This window comes from Ruditapes philippinarum, unplaced genomic scaffold (assembly GCF_026571515.1).
Source record: "Ruditapes philippinarum isolate M1 unplaced genomic scaffold, ASM2657151v2 ctg1031_1_1_1_1, whole genome shotgun sequence".
NCBI classification, from domain to species: domain Eukaryota; kingdom Metazoa; phylum Mollusca; class Bivalvia; order Venerida; family Veneridae; genus Ruditapes; species Ruditapes philippinarum.
In genome coordinates this window covers 25120-46873 of record NW_026853822.1, presented here as the reverse complement: position 1 = coordinate 46873, position 21754 = coordinate 25120, and the positions used below count along the sequence as shown (strand labels likewise).

The 21754-nt window shown below is 31.7% G+C and overlaps 1 protein-coding gene across 1 annotated transcript; it reads right to left on the bottom strand.

Moving 5' to 3' along the window:
- Window positions 1-2280: 2280 nt before the first annotated feature.
- On the bottom strand, window positions 2281-21176 carry LOC132738049 (von Willebrand factor D and EGF domain-containing protein-like). The gene is made up of 19 exons (XM_060725472.1): window positions 20986-21176; window positions 19983-20219; window positions 19496-19660; window positions 17312-17329; window positions 16937-17090; window positions 16542-16656; window positions 14855-14941; window positions 14289-14450; window positions 13552-13833; window positions 10605-10946; window positions 10042-10220; window positions 9414-9714; window positions 8658-8804; window positions 7431-7602; window positions 7048-7238; window positions 6108-6377; window positions 5733-5847; window positions 4631-4775; window positions 2281-3157 (listed from the first exon to the last, which is right to left on the bottom strand). Exons 1-19 carry the CDS (start codon window positions 21026-21028, stop codon window positions 2953-2955), a joined length of 3330 nt encoding a protein of 1109 aa, XP_060581455.1. The 5' UTR covers window positions 21029-21176; the 3' UTR covers window positions 2281-2952.
- Window positions 21177-21754: the final 578 nt, after the last annotated feature.

Below are 21754 nucleotides of genomic sequence, written 5' to 3'. Positions count from 1 at the left end.
ATACAATCTTCTTTACACTGAACGAACGTTTGGCAATACATGATTTACGGACTTTTTTGGTACCCCATATCTTATTGTTACACTTTCGTGTTGGTTTTAAACATTTAAACAGACATTCGTCACCTATAACTATCAGAAAAACATACTTATTATAATTTGAAAATTTTGTTGCACAGTTTCTACAGTCATTCTGCAGTCTTTCTTGTAGAGATGGGGAACCCGATAAGTGGTTATTCTTCTAGCTGCCGAGAGATGTTTGAGAATAGTTTGAAGACCGTTTTGAAATGAATGAATGAATGAATGAATGAGTCAGTCAGTCAGTCATATAGACACGCATATAAATCTATATGTATCCACGCAAAAATAATCATTAGTTTCTGAGCATTTAGTAATTGTCAATATTAAAAAGTGATGTTTTGTCTTTTATATTGGTTTATACAAATTTAATTTAGTTCGATTGTGTTGGAAGCTATAAGCTTATTGAAACACTCTCGAATCCGTTCCTGGAACCAACCAGTACTAAGCAATGAATGTAAAGTTTCTTGCTCAAGGAAACAACTTTTAGTTATTTACCTGTATCATGTGTATACAAATACTATCTTGTTGTACACGAAATATATGTAGCTAAGGGAGACAAAACTGCAGTGCACAAAATACTCCTGTTTAATGGTCTGGAGAGTTGTCAACCTAAGTCCTGTAAATCTTTTTAGAATACATGTATTTTATGATTGTATTTTGCATTTTTGATTATATGCTTACATGTATAGATGAGACTTGAACAAACCATGGAAGTTACAATAACAGATTTTGTGGATATTGAACGATTAAAACAAGTCTGAGACATTCATTTGATATGTTCTTTAACGTTTCCATAATTCACTGTGGGAATTATGTGATGGTCAAGTTAGGAAACTACCATTTCCTTCTTCATAAGGAGAAAAGTTTTGTTCCTATGTCTGCCTAGTTTTTTTTATCTTGAGGACATTTACAGAAAGATGAATGAAAAAATCAAAACGAAGAAATGAAAATTTTGCCTGTGTCTCCCTTTAAGTATTATATTATTATTAATATTATTTTAATTATTACGTTTTTCTCTTACTATTTTAATTAAATTGACAACCGGAGAAATCTCTTCAAATTTGATATTCTTATCACTCACATTGCGTTGTGTGAATATAGTTTTCAATTAGCAATGATTATAAATATAAAACAAATAACAGTACTGATTTCTGCTTGAGCCAGTGCTTTGGTGTGATGTCGGTAGCTTGCATTTGACACTGACAGGTATTTTCCATAATCGAAAAGGATACATGAGATATGTCTGCGATGAAACATGTCGAAAGAGTATGCGGCAATAGCAACAATGGCATCAATGGATATCGCATGGAGACAAATATTTAAAATGAAATGTTCATATTGTCTTTATAACAGGTCTTCCGAGTACACTGCTAGGATGTACCTGTCGGATGCTGCATTCTATAAACGTCGCACTGCCTTGTTGATATTTTTTATGTTTGGAATGGAAACGTTCATAATATTAATTCAATTTGTACATAAACCTAAATCATAATGTCTAACGGTCAGAGAAGCTTGTTAAATTGTCATATATGTGCATTTGACGCATTTACCTGGACACCAATGGTAGAAATGTTTTATAAAGTGTTCCTTTTAATAGCCAGTACGAGTTTGCTGTATATCCATACAAGGTAGATGAATAAAAATGAAATATTAGCATTTTGCTCTGATAGTTTCTAAAAAGGACATTGGTCATCATCCTTATTTCTTTTCATATGTGTCATACTTGTCTAGAATAGCACGTATTTACAATTGTGCCTCGGGACCAAAGCTATGATTCATTCAATATTTTGCATTTACCAACGCGCGTATTTTTTAGTACAGAAACTTTTAGCTTGTATTTTGTGTTGGTTACTCTTGATACAAATTCACATGCAAGACTAGATAAGAGTAGGGAGGGATTCATTCAAATTTGCTGAAGTGTATAAAATATACATGTACAACTTAATAATTAGATGTGTAAGTTCCTTTGTTGCAAGCTAAAAACTCCTATCAATGCAATTATGTAGAATTGTTGCTTTTGTTGTTAAAAATCCCACAAAAAATGCTTCATTTCCGAAAAAAACTCTGAAACCACACAACAATATCCTATCTTTTTTTACATTGTGAATATATCGGGAACTAAAATAATATATCAAACTAAATGCAAACTAAAACCAATTCTGAAAGTAAAGATTTATTCAGTCATTCCAGCAATATAAGGTATAAGCAATGTATAGCCTTGATTGACATATATAGAAAGACACGCAGAAAATAAGTCATATATAATATTTAAAAAAAAGATGATTAAAACGTTAAAGGTAAACATATAATATAACTAATGTGTAATCTTTTTTTGTCTCTATATTTTTCTTCATAGCTAAAACTTGCTGATTTTACTAATAATTTAAATTTTGTTTCAGTTTCTAAACTTTTTATGAATCATGACTGGGCAGATAACTCATATAACCTAATGAATAAATATTATGAAAATATACTGTTATGAAAACAAAAAGAGTAATAAAATATGGTTAAATAAAAACGCCAATTATTAAGAGAAGGAAAGGTAGATAGAGAGACATAACGATGCTACAGTGCTGTATCACACACATATCATAACGTATAGTTTACTAAAGAATATCTCTACGAATTCAAAAGTGTCACTTAAATCAAAGATATGCTTTTAGAAACATGGAAAATACAAAAATGATCTTTAAATAAAGCGTTTTACGAAGTAATAAACAAAAATAGAGCTTCATATATTCTTTTAATTAGAGACTTAATATACCCTTATTTTATAAAGTAAGGATTAGTTATAACTCATATGAAATGATTAACACCATCATTATAGCAGTTCAGTTCACGGTAGGATAAAGAATGCATTATACGTTAAATTCCCTATTCTGTGTTCTGTTCGTATTTCCTCGTATTAGTGTCATATTTTCTTTGCTGACTATAATCGGTAGTGAAAACGTCTATATGTCCAGGTTGAAATGTTGCTTTTCCCCCGCTTTGGAATTTCTTATTGTAAGGTTGGTTGCTGAAGTCCAACTCGGTATAATCAGGATACTTTGGAGGTTTCTCACCTGTTGTAGACACAGTCCTGCAATATTGACACTAATACTTTTAACGATTTTAACGATTTTATCTACTGAAATTTCTGTAAATAACTTTCTTCTCTATGACTTTGTTACTTTTGTGGAAATTCTCTTAACCTTTTACCCCATGAGCATATTGTGAAAAATGGCCGTTTTCATTGAAAAGCCTCCTGTTACATGTTCTAACTGCTATATAACTATATAAAATGCTTCAATACAGATGAAACTTGATGAAACATACGTTGACTGAACGATAACCTCTGTAAAAACATGCTCAATCTTAAATTTCCTGTTACCATCGCAACGGGGGACGTCTCAAAATTGCCAAAAATCACTATTTTGCATTTTTTCAGCGTTGGTTACACGTCACCTTAAGATCGACCTGAGCCCATTTTTAGTCTGTCACATGTCCAAAATTTTCTTGGCGATGAGGGGGACTACCGCCCCCTTCAAATCCCCCAAACAGAAGGTGGCATATCCCCCTTCTGGCAACCCCCTGATGTATCATTTTGATGGGGGGCCGCGCCGAAAAAAAGAGTCATTTTTTAACAACATTTCTCAAACGAAAAACAGTGTTAAGGGGCTTCACTGTTTGAGGCCTCAAAAAAGGGGGTGGGCAAAAAGCCGTCAAAAGATGCTTATATCAGGGAAAAGGTTAAAAAAGCGCATGCAGAAATCAGTACACGGTCTTGACAGGGTACTTACATTGATCTAGTTAAACCATTAAATTCAGCAAATGATTACTGGACTGAACATGAGACTAAAAGAGTATCATGTTTATGCGTATTAACCAAAAATGATAGTCCCAGACATCTTATAGACTTCCTTCGTGTAAAATGCATATACAAATATTCATTAAAATGGTTATAAGCAACACCAAAAAATATTTGATACAGTATCACTAGTACAATAATAAGTAGACGAAGTTGACATTGAAATAATATGTTTAATGTATTGTTTTTCCTTGTAAGCTTTGTTAAATTTGAAACGTATTGCAATATTATGTTAATATATACAACTTGCCAAAGAACGACTAAAACTGTCAGTGCCTTTGTTTGTCAAAGAAAAAAAAAACATGTATATTATTTTGTATTGCATAAACCGTCTTATCCTCAAAAATGTGCATGGACACAGGTGTTGGGCTGAAGAATTCAGGCTTGAGTAGAATGTAAACAGGCGTCGATAGTACAAACAAAGTGACTAAAGATTACTATGTACACAATCTATAGAATTATTAAAAAACGCCACACTCAGCAAAGGCTTGAAATTAATGTACAAAGCTAACACTAATTGTTTATAACTTGCAATTAATAAAATATCAACATAATTTTTATTTAACTTGATAGTTTTGAAAACAACTCAGGACGAATTACGCATCAACGAATCCTGCTGCGAACATATACAAAATACTACAGATGAATAAGTTCAATGAAATATATTTTAGATACATATTTGAGAAAAGAGCAAATTAAACGAACCGTTTTTTAGTTTTGTAGGTCCAAATGGCAAATACCACTACACAGGCAACAATCAATATCCCTGACACTGATACAGACACTGCTACAAGTTCAAACTTGCTACTTTCACCGCCTTTTTCCTGATTGCTGGTTGGTGGTATACAATCTTATATCGCACAAAAAGATTTCATTCGTTAGGGAATACTTTCTCAAATATACGGCATGTTTAGCTTTAAAGAATCTCCACTAAGTTCAAATGTGCTTAATGGCAATTTTGATAATCTTACAATAAGAAATTAAGGCACTTAAAATGAAAAACTTGTCAAAGAATTACTAAGAATTATACTCGGAATTAAATTGAAAATCGATATCTTAGCGATTCTCTGCCGAAAGTTCGTGAAAAGCGTTGCACAATAAAATTGTTTATTGAATGTGTGCACGCAAGTTATTGATCAAGAATTCATTCAACTGGTACATAAAAATCTAGAAGAAAAGATGTTTCAAATTCCACCATGTCAAAACATCTCAGTGTAGTCCATATAAAAGCCTGGGCTTCTTTAAATATAATATTTTATGTAAAATTGTTTACCAATTTGTTATTTCATATTATGAGGCTATTACCCATTCTTGAGTACAATACTGAATTCTATAGGAACAGTATACAGCTGTTCAACCTATATAAGACGTGTCGCCATCCGGGTCTGGTAGAGCTTTTGCAGCAGTGTAAGAGTCCAATATAATCAGTACTGTATTATTCTCAACAATGTATAATGTCCTTTTCATTTTACACAATCAATTTTTGATACATTGAGAAAAGTGTGTTAATAAGTAATCTTAAGATTTAAAATATTTTTTTGACTCTGAAAATGAAAACGAGCCAAGATGGCGTATGATATGTATATGATACAGATATTGTCGACTCTGAAACTGAAGAAAATGTGTGATAAAATCAACGTTGAATGTTTATTGCTTTTATTTTGTATGGTGTGTAATAATTATAATTTATATACAACGACGTTAGAATAACAATTAATGCAACAAACTTTGTTTGAAAATAGCACTGCTCTTGTTTTACATTTACTTCTCAAGAACTATTGGCTAATTTCACGAAAAAATAATATACCTTGCCGATTTGTCCACTGGTAGCTGGTAACAAATGGGCAGCATATAAAAAATGGACTCATTAGACTTCGGTCGCCGTCCCTGTAACACTGACCTTTTATATAGCATGTTCCTGCCTATAAACAGAGAGTTTTAAGTATCTTATGATATTAACAATTTTCTTTTTTTAAGACATACATGACTCCGAAAGGCATTTTCAATCTAAATGTTTAATCTTCTTTCAAACTTTTATTATATTGTTCGTGAAAATTGCTAACTACAGTATGGTATTAGGCCTATCTATTTTCCCTGCAAATTTAAATTGCTTTGACTAATGTAAGTTCAATAGGAAATAATAACATTTTAACAGAAATAGTATTTAATTTACGACCCCTACCTTCAAACTAAATAGCAAGTCGCCCGTTGGCATCACGACGTATGATTGACATGTCGAATCAAAGACATGAACAGTTCTACTTGGCCCGTAGTGTATTCCATCGTTGCTAATAGATACAGAGTATCTAACAGTAAACGTATTAGATTTGACATCTCTTTTCTTTCTCCTTTTCTCTACAGCCGAGGGACAACAGTATCCATCGAACACGCTCTCATATTCTCCACTATGATCGTGTTTTTCAGAGTAGGTAACAGTTCCGTTAACATCAAGCTGTACAATTTATATAATACATGATTAAAATCAACATAAAAGAAAATGATTTTTTACATTTAAATAATCATAATTGAAATTAGTCCGTTGACTGTTGATCAATAATTTAATCTTGAATGAGCTTTAATCAAAATTAAATATCAATTTATCTATATATATTCAGATTATTTTTGACATTTATGACACAGGACTATTTCATATTTCAATTTCCATGCAGAGTCACATAAAAAGACAAATTTTGATTCTTATCGTTGGTAACCAGTTAGAGACTATAAGCAGTAAGTGTTTAATTAAACACAGAACCTAGAAACAGGGCCCTCGTGCTTTCAAGTGTCAAGAAAATTTAACATCATAAATTAGATAGAAAGATAACGAAATTTCAAAACCCCCTTCCGATTTAATCGACCGGTTTTGGTACAATTTTTAATTATTTGAACATTTTGCTACTTAAACTCTGTAAACAAATTGAATTACAACAAAATTACATGAAAATTGCAGACTCGGTTTGATTGTGTCTGTACATGAGGGATAATGAATAATTGCAACATCCCTCATTCCGAGTTTATCTATTTACGACAATATGGTAATAAGATTAATTGGTTTCATTGATGTTTAATACGGAACACATTATTTAAAATGGGTGGACATAATTCTTTAATGTAAGGCATACATCAACTGTTTCAATCCTGCACTTGAACCCTTTCAAGAGGTTCTCGGTGTGAAACTGAAGACAATCATGACAATCATCTCCGTCAGCAAGATCGCATTCACCTCCACCTTCTATATCGGTAAGTTCTAAAGGCGCGGATTTATTTACAAAACAAGAATCGCCAACGTAATCGTCTTTACATACACATGTTCCTGAAACATAATGACTCGCTGGTTTGCTTCTAACATGTGATATATATCACTACATGTCTATATCTGAAGAGTTTTTTGACCGATGATATTCAAAAAGATAAACACACATACATATTTTATAAAACAGTGCAAATTTCCAGACGTAAGAGATTGTCATTAAAAGATTATTTGCTCTTAAATTCCACAACATACCATTTATGCAGTTCCCATTACCGTTACATTGCGATGGACAAGTAACACTTTTGAATTTACCGACCACCTCGGATTTCTCTTTTCTGAATGTTCCGTTTCGGCCTATTTCTTGAGTAACAACACTGACCCAATTGTTGTAACTTTCCTCTTTCCAGAAATCTTGACCGTCAACCTGTGTAATAAACTACATATATCTTAATGCATTCATGAGATAAAAATTCACATGTATACAACAATTGTAGTAAATTTTTCCCGGTGACACATTCTCAATACATAGAAGTTAATTTATTTGTGATATCAATTTAAACAAGAGCCGGTTGAACCGGGTGGTGCTCCTCCCTTCAGAAAAGTGTACCTTATGTAGTTTCAAAGTTATCTCCCGGACAAGGTGTTTAAAGTGCAATTATTCAAAACTTAGCCTGATAGTGACTGTTCTTCGCACTGCACTTCCACTCCATGAGATCTATCTACCGATTTAGTTTCTTGTTGATACCTCTTGTAGTTTCATATTTATATCCCAGACAAAGTTCAAAGTGAAAAGATAAACAAAGGGCAATCATTCAAAATTTGGCAAGGAAAAAAAGTCATTGTTCCTTTTCACTGCGTATCTTTCAAATAATATCCATCTACCTACAAAGTTTCTTGTACATATCTCTTATAGTGTAAAAGTTATGTCCCAACCAAATTTTAAGGTGTATCAATAAACAAAGGGCAATAACTCTTAAATAAGACAAGTCAGAGTAACGGTTCTTGTGCACTGAATATTTACTTAATAAGATCTATCTTCCCTACAAAGTTTCAAGTTGATACCTCTTGTTGTTTCAGAGTTATATCCCGGACAAGAATAGCGGACAAACAAACAATGCTGCGGGCAGCATAAAAAGAGACAATTTTACAAAATAATGAAAAGATGTGATTGCATCATAAACAAAAATACATTTGTACATGTAAAATGAAACAGTAAAAATTAATATAAAAAACCTACTTGTGTATAAGCATAAAAGGAAATAAGTTTCACAATTTAAATTTACAATTTAAAGAAATCATTAGTACAAAGAATTGATAAAAATATGAAAGCATACAATACATTATTAGTAAAATATGATAAACAAGATCAACAAGGAAAGGCGGCGTTCAATGAACGCAACCCCCACATGACCAAGCAACAAGAACCAATGGCAGTAAGACTTTAGAATGTGTAACATATCTATACAAGAAATCACAAACCATCATATCATTGACACATGCTGATAACGAGTCATTCAATGCTATGTTAGGTAAATCACTTATCATGTTGTATGTAGGTTTTGATTTGAATACATCCAGACACTCCCTGTATGCTTGTTCTTCAGTGAGATGTGAGTTCGTAGTACTCTATACAAATCATAACAGTGTTAACAATAGAAAGTACATAGCTCATTTTATATGATTTAATATATGCATTTAAAAAAATCATAGGTATTATCAAAATCAAACATTGAATGTTGCTATTCACTCCAAAGATAGATTTCCTGCTATAAAAAGGTTGTCAGCTACATGCAAGGTTATAACATCAAGGCCCTCTTAACATTTATTTGTATAAGATCCATTCAGTAAAGAAGCACATTTATTACCATAGTCGAGTACTATGCATTCATTCAAGAAATGACACTATGTGCAAAAATTTGTTTCAATGGCCAGATTACAACACCTACAACACCTTTGTTGATTAATATATTAATAATCATGTTGCATTAAATTCCTCACAGATCGGGTAAATGGTACATGGGCAATTGTTGGAATTTACCACTTTCGTCAATGAAAATCCAAACAAACCTAAAAATTTTGTTGTGTTTTATTCCTGAGTTTTGAAAACTAAACAAATATAAACACTCTACTCACTGATAATATAACGATAACTTTCAGATGTACCCGCTGAAAGTTAAAAACGATTTCGTAAATGATTATGATGAAAAATAAAACTTGATTTAAAATTGTACTCACCTTGCGAACACGGCTTTTTGAATTCTCACTTAATAATGACAGGGCAAGCAACCTCTCAATATTTCTTCGATGTCTTTCAATAGATCTCTTATTTATTATTGTGCAAGATTTCTTTTCTCCTGTAAGTTGAATGTTTTCTGTACATGTAGCATACTGCTGAGAGAAGCAAATTGCTCTAGAATCTTTCTGACCATTCTGTGTTGCTGACGATGTTTCATTTGGACATAAGCAAACGTTATGATCGTACGTCCAAGTTGGTGGAAGATTTGGGGGCACTTTGTTTATCAAACTGTCTTGTAACCTACAAAATGTATATACTTTTTCGTACCTACTTATTTTTAATATTTTTGTAATGAAAGACGTTGATTTACTTTGTTAAAGCTCGTAGTAAAAATGAGCGTACTTTTTAACAATTGCGCAAATAAACGTCTAAAAATATTTTAAATAATTGTCTCTGACTCATGCTAAACTTTTAATCAAATAAAACTGTTTTATTGAGGTAGAAATAAAATTTGTTTAAACACATGTTTTGTTGGCCAGTTTTGGTAAGCATAACATATTAGTATTTGTATTAATATATTAACCGAGTTTGACCGTTAAATTACAGAATTCCCTTGGGGAGACTTACTGCCATTTTCTAACATATGCACTGTTAACGATTTCGTCTGGTATCCCGTTAAGATTTCCACACAACCCTTCAGTATTCCTGACATCAGAGGGAGATGGATATATATTAACGTTAAGAAAATTTGACCTGCTCCAACGCTTCATATGTATTTGAATCTTTGTACCAGTTGGAAGGTATATCTAAAATAAGAAACAGCATTAAATATCGAATGTGTTTTATGTGGAATGTGTAAAGTATTATTTACTAGTAATATAGTTTGACTTGATTTATTTGAGAATACAGGGAGAATGAGATCAATGTGAACCGAGGGGACATTTTTCAAAAATGGCAGGCTCGGGTTCCAAATGTTTCAACATAGCATACACGATTAAATCTGACCACTTTAGAATAAGGAATAATTGATCGCAAATAAAATTAATTTTCCTACAGCAGATCCATTGAGAAACCTTAGCAAAAAATAAAAGTGAATATGATTTGTATTTTTTTATCATACTACCTATACATCAACCGGAAAGGATACAATTTGACAAGTCCGGAAAATGTTCGAATTAAGTATGACATACCTCATAAGTGTTGCTATTTATCTCTCTAACGTTAAGCACATTTCCCCGGCAATGGACGAATGATGCTCGTTTAACTTTGTTACATATATTGATTACGAACACATCGCCGCCCGCTTGAATTGCAACCGCACATGTACATGACGCTGATCTATCTGCATCACATGTACGAGATTCTATTTGGACTTCTGTATGATATGTTTTGTCTTTGTACAGTAAAAAATGTGCAAATGATTTAATATAATACCGGAACCCTCTATCAAATGTATTTAAGATAGGGTCATTTATAAGAGAACATTTGTTGTTTCTCCATTCAAGATTTTCACTCCCACCTGTGTAAATTACCTGAAAGGAAAATAAATTTTGAAATCAGAATAATTTGATAATACCCGTTATATTCACTGTACGTGAAAAATAATATTAAATTTAGTTTGATGATTTTTTTTGTAATTTATGCATGGCCTAAAATATAATATTATAGCAACATGAAGGTCAAATATAGTGTGAGCACTATATAAATATAAACTATTACTCAAATAAAATATCTTTCAGACACAAAATGACTAAGAAAGATGATTGTTCTGATATCTATTACATGGTTATTTTGGTTTTTTTAATTCAAAAACGTTGTTACAATTACATCAAGTGTATCTGTATAAGAAACAATATTGGTAACAATATTTGTACAAACTAAAAAAATACTCAATTGTATACATGCTTTAAAATAACCAATGATAGAAAATATTACACTCTGCGGTCAGCAACGTATTCTACACATGTGATCAGAGCAGACCTATGCCGTTTGATCATAGCATTGTTCACTTCTGTCATCACTTATTGTTTTAAACATACCTCTAAAATGATGAATATGAATTGTTTTGTTCAGAATGAAAGATGCACAAGTATATTTCACATATTAAACGTTGTAAGAGCAATAAGATATTACTTTTTTAATGTCCCAAATATAACGAAATTTCTGTACTGTCATTCCGCACAACTCACAGTTTCAATCCGTTAAGTGTAACACCCTTTTTGTTTGGAAATGTAGCCCTTTCTGACACATTGTTGGTTCAACGTTTTGCTGTTTTTGTTTTTATTTAATATTAAGATGACATTATAAATGTGTTCAAAAGGAGCAATAAGATAATTTTAAAGATATCTATTGAAACGCCTGCATGACCACGATTACATACTCTTACACATTATGATGACCAATTGCCTCAATCAGTATTTAGAAGGACAGAGTATTGTAATAACATGAAGCTCAGCAAGTATCCAGGCTACAATTATGAAAAATTTAGCAACCTACATTAATTTAAAAAAGCTTAAAAGCTAGTGTTTCACTGATATTTAACTCTTTATGTCGGGCAAACAATAAGAAACACCATCAGGCCAGGGTGTCTTGGGGAAAGGGACTTTGGCCTCTTAGTCATCCTCCTGTCGATCCGTGCCTGATTTCATTACATTGGCTGTTTCGCCCAGGTACATGTAGACAAAATTATTTTAGTTATATATACTAGTTTTTAAGCTTTTTTTAAAATTAATGTAGGTTGCTAAATTCTTCATAATTACACATAATCCAAGGAATACCGAATTTTTCGCAGTAATGCAAGAAAATCTACCAATTTTACAAAATGATGAAATAATGAAGGAAATATTGAAAGAAGCCACATTATTAAAAGTAAAAGACAACCGGCTAATCTGAAAAAAAAACTTTTGACCAGGGCACGATTTTCTTCAACATTGAGAAAGAATAAAATAATAAGATGCAGCAGTTTAAAATGTGGCCTGTGCAAACACTTGATAGAAGGAAATACATACCATTTCAAGAATGGCCGCAAATTAAAAGTAAAATTCTCAGGATCATGCGACATATAAAATGTAATTTATGCATTGAAATGTAATGGTTGTTCCAAAGATTACATTGGAGAAACTTCAAATTTAAGAATTCGAGTAACATTACACGGCCAACATATACGAAATCCAAACAATGCATTATTACCAGTCAGTCGACACATTGTCATGTGCGCAAGAGACATCACTCCAAAGTTAAATATAATGCCAATCTATAAAATGCGAGAACCAGACACATTCAAAAGAAGAATGAAAGAAACTGTATTAATAAACGTTTTTAAACCAGAATTGAATTCAAAATAACTTTGATATATATATAACAATAATATTAAAGCTTATTATTATGTCCCTTTAAAATGTTATAAGAGTAACGTCCCTTTACACTGTTTTGAAGTCGTCACCAAGCGACGTTATTAACGTCATTATCTTGAAGATCCTTTAACGGGTGAAACCGCTTGATATTTCTCATCAATTATTATTACAGTTTTGTTAATAAACAATTGCCATGTAAAATGGAAAAAGCATCGCTTCATTCTTTTCCCCCGCTATTTTTGTCCGTATTGTTTTAATTTTTACATTTTATATATATAAACATGACAAACGTCAACCTTTCTGTGTAAATGATTCATACATGTTAGTATAACTGATATCATGACCTAAATTGAAATAAAATATAAGAAGCAAAGGTCAAACAGTGTATTAAAACATAAATAGAGCTTGGTCAAATGTTTAAAACTATATACATGCGCTCAGAACTTGTATTTCATTTTCGTATAAAGTCTCCCTTTGTGGTTATTTCTTGATTTCGGCATGGATTATTATTTAAATAAAAATGTTATGTTGTATGGTTTAATTATTTTTCTTGTCCGTCTGTTTTTCCCTATTTAATTTATTCTTCGTGTCAAGAAAGTTTATTTCGTTACCGGGTGATCTGCGAAATGTTTCCGTTTTCATTCCTTTGAAATCATTATCAGTCCTTTGCCATATTTCAAATGGAGGCAAGCAAATATATTCAATTACAGAGAAACAGACAAACAGAGTGTGGAAGCATTTTCCCGTAATTTCTTATTGTGAGAGTGAACAAAATGCTTCATACCGTTACATGGTCCACAGTGGCGTTTTCCCAAAATTGGTGTGGACCGATATCTGCAGTTTTCAACTGTACGGTAAATGTTTTGTCTTTGGGATACTGAAGTCGATCATTTGACACTGTTATATCCATCGAGAAGGTTGGTAATCTTTGTTTAATTCTATTGTAGCTGCAGTAGTTAACATTGTGTTGATGTATACAAACATGAGTACTTGTATTCCGCCACCCAGTCAGTGTACTGCCGCATAATTTCTGGTTATCGAGGGCTGTCACAATGGTATCCTTACACTGAAAATGACATTCATTTACAACGAATTTATCTATCGTTACTGGCTGGTAAATGTAGAATAGAAAATTGCGCTTCATCAAAGCATTGACTTTTTATCTTTATTATGAATACACACTTATGATTGCCTGCTTTGCTAGTATATACATAATTAAATAATGTTATCATCGAATACACACATCTTAAATAAAACAATTGGACTGTAAGTTGTTAGAGACAAAAACATTATAAACAAATCATCCCTTCGGGATCATTGATTCCAGCACTATTAAGTGTTGAGAATTGAGTACCACTCAAGGCGGTGCTAGGGGCGTGAGGGATGTTGCACTTTTTCATTATCTTTCATGTACAGATTCAATAAAATCGAGTCTGCAATTCTTATGTAATTTTGTTGTGATTCATGCTTCCGAGGGATCACTTTGTTTCCAGAACTTTATAATGGCATTTATGTTATAACCTGGTACTTTGAATTCGGATCAAACATTTCAATATCAATGGCACACGGTTCCTGGCGATCACTTGGGAAAGCATCTGCACGTCGACATCCAAGAGGGATCGTTGGTTGTAGTGAAATACGACCTCGTGATCCACTGGACAATTTTATTTGAGGCGTAAGAACCTAAAATTGTAAGAAACGGAAAAAGAAAATTGTGACACAAATATTGTTAGTATAGCTTTGTCATGAAATGCATGTTTGAACTTAAAAAGTATTGTGTTTTTGCGATCTATTGTCTAATCTGCGGCAATATTTTGTTTGAATATTGCAGGTTTCAAATACTTTTAAGAAATGATTTATGTGTAATTCTTACTAGAACTTCAAAAGAACTGATAACTCCATGAAAAAGTATTTTTGTATGCAACCACATTTTGAATATAATGAATTGTTCTAACAATCAATTTCAGTGACACAAAAACTGTGCTGCTAAGAATCCCCTTTCATCACATTGATTTTTAACTCTATAACCTTAAATACTTGTACATGTTTAATCATGACGACTGTAACTCAAACGTAACAAATATCACCTTTATACCAGCGTAGAAAGTATCGCTCATTTGTGGGACTGTTTGATTTCCGGTAGTTGTACTTGCTACTCTAACTGCACATTGGAGCTGACATGTAAAACAACAATACTATGATCTTTGCCATATAAAGTTAAATTTAATAATGAAAGATTAAACTTGAATTCAATACTTATTTTTTTTAATTTTAGACAACTGTTGTCTTTTTCATCTATTATGAGAAAAAAGATGAAGACCAATTTATAATTGAAAATCAAAGATGCAAGTCCCCTTGAAATCAAATATGCCACTTTAATTATATCGCTATTAAATTGAGCTTTAGGCCTGAATAGATAAAAGGTAGAACAAAAACATTGAGACATGCGCTTTGTGGAAAAATAAAAATTTATCATGCTGAATATTTTGAAATAATACCAGAGACTATAGTTTTGGTATATATTTGTAAACAAGCTTGTACTTTTTCACACTATGTGTAAGTCAGTTTCAATTGATTTTTTATTCTATATCATACAAATAAATTGTAATACCTTAAGAGTTGCAAAGCCAATTATTATAAACTATTGTCATGTGGAAGGTAGGTGATGCCCATGTATGCCTGACATAAAGAGAGGCAATTGAGGTCTTCCTTATCCAGAAAAATATGAAAGTCGCCATATGATTTTAAAAATGTGTGTGATTTGATATTTTAAATGCTCATATTACGTGCTGAAAATAAATATAATTAGGGTGTACACTTTCCTATTTCACTTTTTTAAAGTGTACTTTGCTTTTATGATGATTAAGGGCTTGATAAGTTACGTATTTCAATATATTTCAGTCAAGTATTGTATTTTTTGAAACTTTATCAGCGTCGGTGGAATACATGTCTTTTGACCTAAACTATACCAATTTACGCCCCTTTGCCTATTTACCAACCCGATTATTATCATACATATGCTTTTTTATCATCAGGTATATGAATCTAGAAAGTTTCATTAGCAGCAAAAACCGACAAAAATGCCAAGGCATTAATACCAGGACTCAAAATGAAAAATCAATGCAATTTATCTTTTGTATCGGACGGTGTCAACTTAACATCAATCATAAAACATTGTACGGGTTTTGATATTTACATACATCGCATTTGATTCAATCTGAATAGCTCAGTTAGTTTAACGTTCATGTTTGTTAAGTCATCTGATCGTTATTTTCGAAAATAAAACAGGAATAAAAAGAAGATTGTTTTTAAGAAAAAAGCAAATACGTGTATTTAAAATGATTATATTGACTATAACAGAGAACTCGTTGCCTCCAAAATTAGTGTGACTACTATATGACTTTCCTACCGAAAACCGTAAATAAGGACATATTCCATTAACAGCTTTTACATACATTTTCTATTCACGTCATAAAGAAACACAATTATTAAAGTTATTATAACAGGACTATAAATGATTATTACGTAACATAAATGTTTATGTGTTGAATTAATTTTTCAGGTTGTCGGTAATGCCATTTATACGACAGTATTATTCTTATTATAGTATTAAAGTAACTCATAATTATTTACAATTATTTACCGACTTTCTTGCGCATCTATATTTTGGATAAACAAAATGATTAGATTTGTAATTTGAAAATGAGAGTTTTTACTTATTTGAATATTCAATATGTTTGATCACCTAAAGTTTGTCCAACAAACAATACGTACAGAAAATCCAAAATTGAACCCCAAACTGCGAAGAATTGTCTCATTAATGTTTGTACTATCTGCCTTATCTATCTTCACTGGTACAAATTCCTTGTTAACTCGCCCGTTAATAACCCTTTAAAAAAAGAAAATAGGTAAATACAAAAAAAAAGAACTTTATTTAATAAATCAAGTTCGTAAGTGAAGTATTTCAAATGTTAGGCTACATAATGTCATGGGCAATTGAAATTACAGATGTGCTGTGGCGAACAAAATGGTGTGGTTGATAAATACAGTTAAACGAAGTCTACAACTAATTTCTCTTTTCCTCAATATAAATATATTGTATCATATTTGGCATCATGGGAACATTTTCTTCATATTTTATTTTTTAGACAAAATGTCATAACAATTACCAGCTCACTCTATAATAATATAGATTGCTTGCCCTTCCAAAATTACATTTAAAGTCAAGTTCCGGTTCTAAACTCAGCTCCGCGTGTCTGTACATCAGTGCCACGCTTACTTGAATGTTGCCAGGAATTGTGTAATTAGGTGCAGGTTCAACAACTGAAATTATGATTTCCAAACACATTCAGTACGAAAAAATCAATGTTAAGCAATCTTAATAAAAAATAATCAGTATCATTATTGAGGTTGCTTTCGATGGCTTAAACTATAACATTTGCAAATGCAAATTTAGTAAAAGAACAAATTTATGACTGTATAGTTTCCTCTATCTACCCTTCAACACGTTTCAAGTTAAATGAAAAATGAAAAGAATAACTCACGTGATATAGAAGATGGCTCTGTAATAAATAAATAATTGCTTTTAATATTAATAAGGCAGAAAAGTGGAGTAATTTGTTTACTGTTTTATGTTTTATGTAAAATACTGAACTATTAATTCATATGGATCATTGCCCGCTTCACCATTAAATTATAATTCTATTTTTTTAGATGAGTCCTAGAAAAAAGATATCGCATGCATTGGTTCTCTACACAGATCCAGGATCGCGATTGGAACATGGCAAGTGCTGTTTCCATACATAGTCCTGAAAATAACAACTTTTATTTATAGGACTAAGACTCTTGCGTCTTATTATTAGATTCATTTTAGAATATTTTCCTATGTTCGACAAAAAATTTTTTCTACAATTTGAGCATGAGATTATAAACTAACAGCTAATGTGCTAAACAGGTGGTGTTGGTGACGTCAGTAGCAAAACCGCTACAAACGAATCACCGGTACACAGTCCACGAATTATCAGGCATGCCTGATGCTTACATCGGGTCTTCTTATTGATTCTTATAAAAGAATTGAATATAAGAAATGTGTTTATTTTTATGGAAATATATATACGTGTTATTAATAGAACAGAACAGAACAGATCTCTTTATTTCTTTCCCAGGGTACAATGCAATACAACATGGGGAAATACTATAAACAGATACAATATGATAAATAAACAAACTTACGATAGTACTTTATCAGCTGATGAATAGTGTTTTAATTCAAAATAGTATGAAGATTCGGTAACATTTATAGATAAAGGTGTTAATTTTGGGGGAATCCTTCAATAAAGATTTAATATGCACATTATTCATCTGATGATATAGTTCTTATCTATATACGTATGTTAAAACAAGAAAATATAAGAAAAGAAAAAAGAAATGACCAATAGCGCACTAGAGTGTTTTCATTAACATTTTGTTGAGCTAGTTATCCTTTGAAAAAACATCAAAAAAACATTTAAATGTACAGTAATACATAAACACATATAAAATAATATCCTATACATAAGACAAAATTTTTCATATGATCAGCATGCTATATAGAGACTTTTTAGCCATAAATTATACAACATGTATTGTACTTTACAAAATTAAAGAGAGAGAAAAATAAAATGAAATGTGTTTTTTTAAGTAAGATTAATGATAGAGATAATTTAAATTCATATAAGTCAATATCAAGCCTTTATCAAGGAGCATAAATAATAATCTTGCATGTACGCCCCTGTAATCTTAAATCGTTAGCCTAAGTACATATACAATTCGCAATGTTAAATAGTTCGTAATAAAACACATTTAATTAACAGGATAATGTTAATAATAAGATGATATAATACTCATACACGGTAATTAATAGAATTATTTTCCCCGACTTTGTTTTATAAATTATAGCCTGTGCTCAAAAGAAGATAATACTTATCAATATATATTTTTTGTAATTTAACTGCGCATAATCATATTAAAGATCGAACGATGATATGTGAACATTATTAATAAAACATTTTTATTAACGTTATAATTTAATTCCCGTTGAATTCCCATATTATCAAGAGAACAAACGGAAGGTGACTGACTACCTCCCAAGTTTTCGGGGGGCAGATGAGATCGCGTTCCTTTTCGCTTTATTTCCAAAAACAAAGCCCGGTTAAAGTTACATAATGCAGACACCTAGAGCACTATCTAGGATATGGTATTTAGCAAGGATAACGCTTGTTGCATTTAGTATTTATTTCGACGGCATGAACGTCATTAATATTACTGATCACGTTCGCCGGGTCGCGTACCCCTTGTCATTTAAAGTTGTCACAGAATTTGTATCTGTTACACGATTGCATTGTTTTTACTGTAAATAGAGGACATGTTCCGATATTTGTTTCTTGTAAAATTGTGTACGTAGAATAAAAATGTGAACAGTAGAGCTGTAGTCCACCCTCATAAGTCTATGTGTGTGTCGTAGATATGAGTAACCGAAAATAAACAGTATTTTAACCCGAAAATTTGTAACGCAAAATTTCTTTCTAAATGTCAAATTAGACAATTACAGGTATTACCAAAGATAAGACGAGTATTTCTTTTTAATACACATACGACAATATAATTTCTTTACATATCTTTAATATAACTCGTTTCATGAAACTTAATAAACAAAAAATGTATTGTGAAATTCTTTAAAACGTTCCTACCGAAACAGTATGCGCTTGTCCCATCAGTTGGAATTAGATAATACTGAATTTCTCGTCCACATTTACGAACTTTGATATTATAACGATATTTACAACTGCTGTCAAAGTCAACTAGGCATGCGATGAGCGGCTCCTCTTTTCCTTCTTGCAGCTTTACAGGCATGTCTATAAGAACATAAATAAAACAGCACACTTTCATTATCCACTTAAAATGTCTTTTTCTAGCATAACATGTACTATAATTTATTTGCAGGCGCACTAAATTTTACTATAATTATTTAGTTGTCTTTAGTATTAAGAGGCAAATATTATTAATATTTAGAAATAGAAACCATATATGCATTGTTGATGTAGTTTCGATAGAGAGAAAAAAACAGCTGTTATCCCGGCGCAGCAGAGAAACGTAAGAAAAACATTTTTATTTCAGAAGACGTAGGAATGCAACACTGATATACTTTAGCCTTTGATATGCTAATGATGACAGTACCTATGACATATATCGGATTATCCGTTCCACAATATGCATACTTAGGTGCTGTTTCATTAACCAGTGTGTAGACTTGAGCATTGTCCGTAGCAATGTACCATCCTGCTGGCAATGTAGAATCTGATATCGCAGGCTCCGAAGACGATGTAATAACGTACGAAGGTCCTCTTCTCCCGATGTCTATGAGCTCACGTGCCTGTCCGTTACATGATGAAGCACGTGTATATTCCGATAAACCTTTTAATATGAAAAATCATTTTGCTAACAGTTGTAAACAGTGATATTTTTTTAAAATACCAACTAGAAGATCAACCCATAAATATGATTTTTGAACCTGGCTTATACATTCCATTTCTTTTTTGTCATATTTAGATTTAAGAGATGCATTATCTGTCCCTTAGACTGTTCAACATAAGTTTTACTTAGATTGGTATAATCATGTATGATATTGTCATGTAAGTTAGCTACCCAGCTAGCTATCGGGTGAAGGTGTTTTTTACCCAGGTGACATTTTTTTCCAAACTATTTTAAAAATTAAAATTGTAATTGTTAAATTATTCTGATTTCAGTCATGTGTTGTCTCGGTGACACTAATAACTAATTAATGATGAAATGACAATGTATATCTTGACAAAAAACAAGTTATGAAAAAGCAACGTTAATTTCTAAGTATTATTTCTAAATAAAAACATTCAATTGCACATATTTCGGCATTCTGAAAAACAGACATAAGCAAATGAACACAGACCAGTTTAATATCAACAGGCATTTATATTAATATTTTTCTTAAAAAGAATAATAAAGTAAATAAAAAAGAACACACAAAATAATTAATAAATAAATAAATAACAACTAAACAAACAAAATTAAAGGTTAAAAGTTCTACAGTGTGTTCATTATACTGATGAACATTCATTCAATTGATATTATGTAATTATACCGCATAAAACATGTAATAATATAATTATTACTAGTTAGTATACTTGTTCAAAATTATGCTTACCGACTAAAAGTAAAATAGTTGCCCTAAGCTGCATCATTTCCATGTGTCCTCGGCGCTGTTTTTTTTAAATTTTGAAATGAAACCTGTGCTCTTTGTAACACACCTTTCTTTTTATAACATTTCCATACTCTTGAAACAGAGATTTCAATTTGTTATTTATAATGATTCAGAGCAGAAATTACTCCTTTTAAAAAGACTTGTTGTACCAACGCTCGCATTTCTTTTTATATGTTTTAAATGGCATAAATCAATGTTGGGAGAACCCCATCTAAATACATTGCCAACGGTACTTCCTGATCTATGATCGTAAATAATTTTCAGATAGATTGAAAGAGATGTAGTCCTTAGTAGAAGAAATTTATAGACAATTATCTTTTAATCTATATATCTTGTTTAACATTGGTAATATTTCATGCAACGTAAGCTTGCGGGACTTTGTTCAAATAAATGAAAATTTGTTTTTCTTGAAGCAGATTATTTTGTGTGTTTATGTTGAAACTTTTCAGAAGCAGCCATAGTTTAATGAAACACAAATGAGCCGCGTCATGACGAAACCAACTTTGTGCGTTTGCGACCAGCATGGATCCAGACCAGCTTGCGCATCAGCGCAGACTTATCTGGATTCATGAATTGTTCGCTATCAGATTTTCTACTTGTAATAGGGTTTGTAAGCGAGCAGCATGGATCCTGACTGCAGACTGCACGGATGCACAGGCTGGTCTGAATTCAAGCTGGTCGTAAATGCACTATGTTGGTTTTGTCATGACAG

Coding starts and splice junctions, on each gene's coding strand:
- LOC132738049 (XM_060725472.1), bottom strand. CDS start 21,028: ATGGAAATGATGCAGCTTAGGGCAACTATTTTACTTTTAGTCG. Junction 14,451..14,854: donor CTTTCTACGCTGGTATAAAG/GTGATATTTGTT, acceptor TTACAATTTTAG/GTTCTTACGCCTCAAATAAA. Junction 13,834..14,288: donor ATCCGAATTCAAAGTACCAG/GTTATAACATAA, acceptor TGTCATTTTCAG/TGTAAGGATACCATTGTGAC.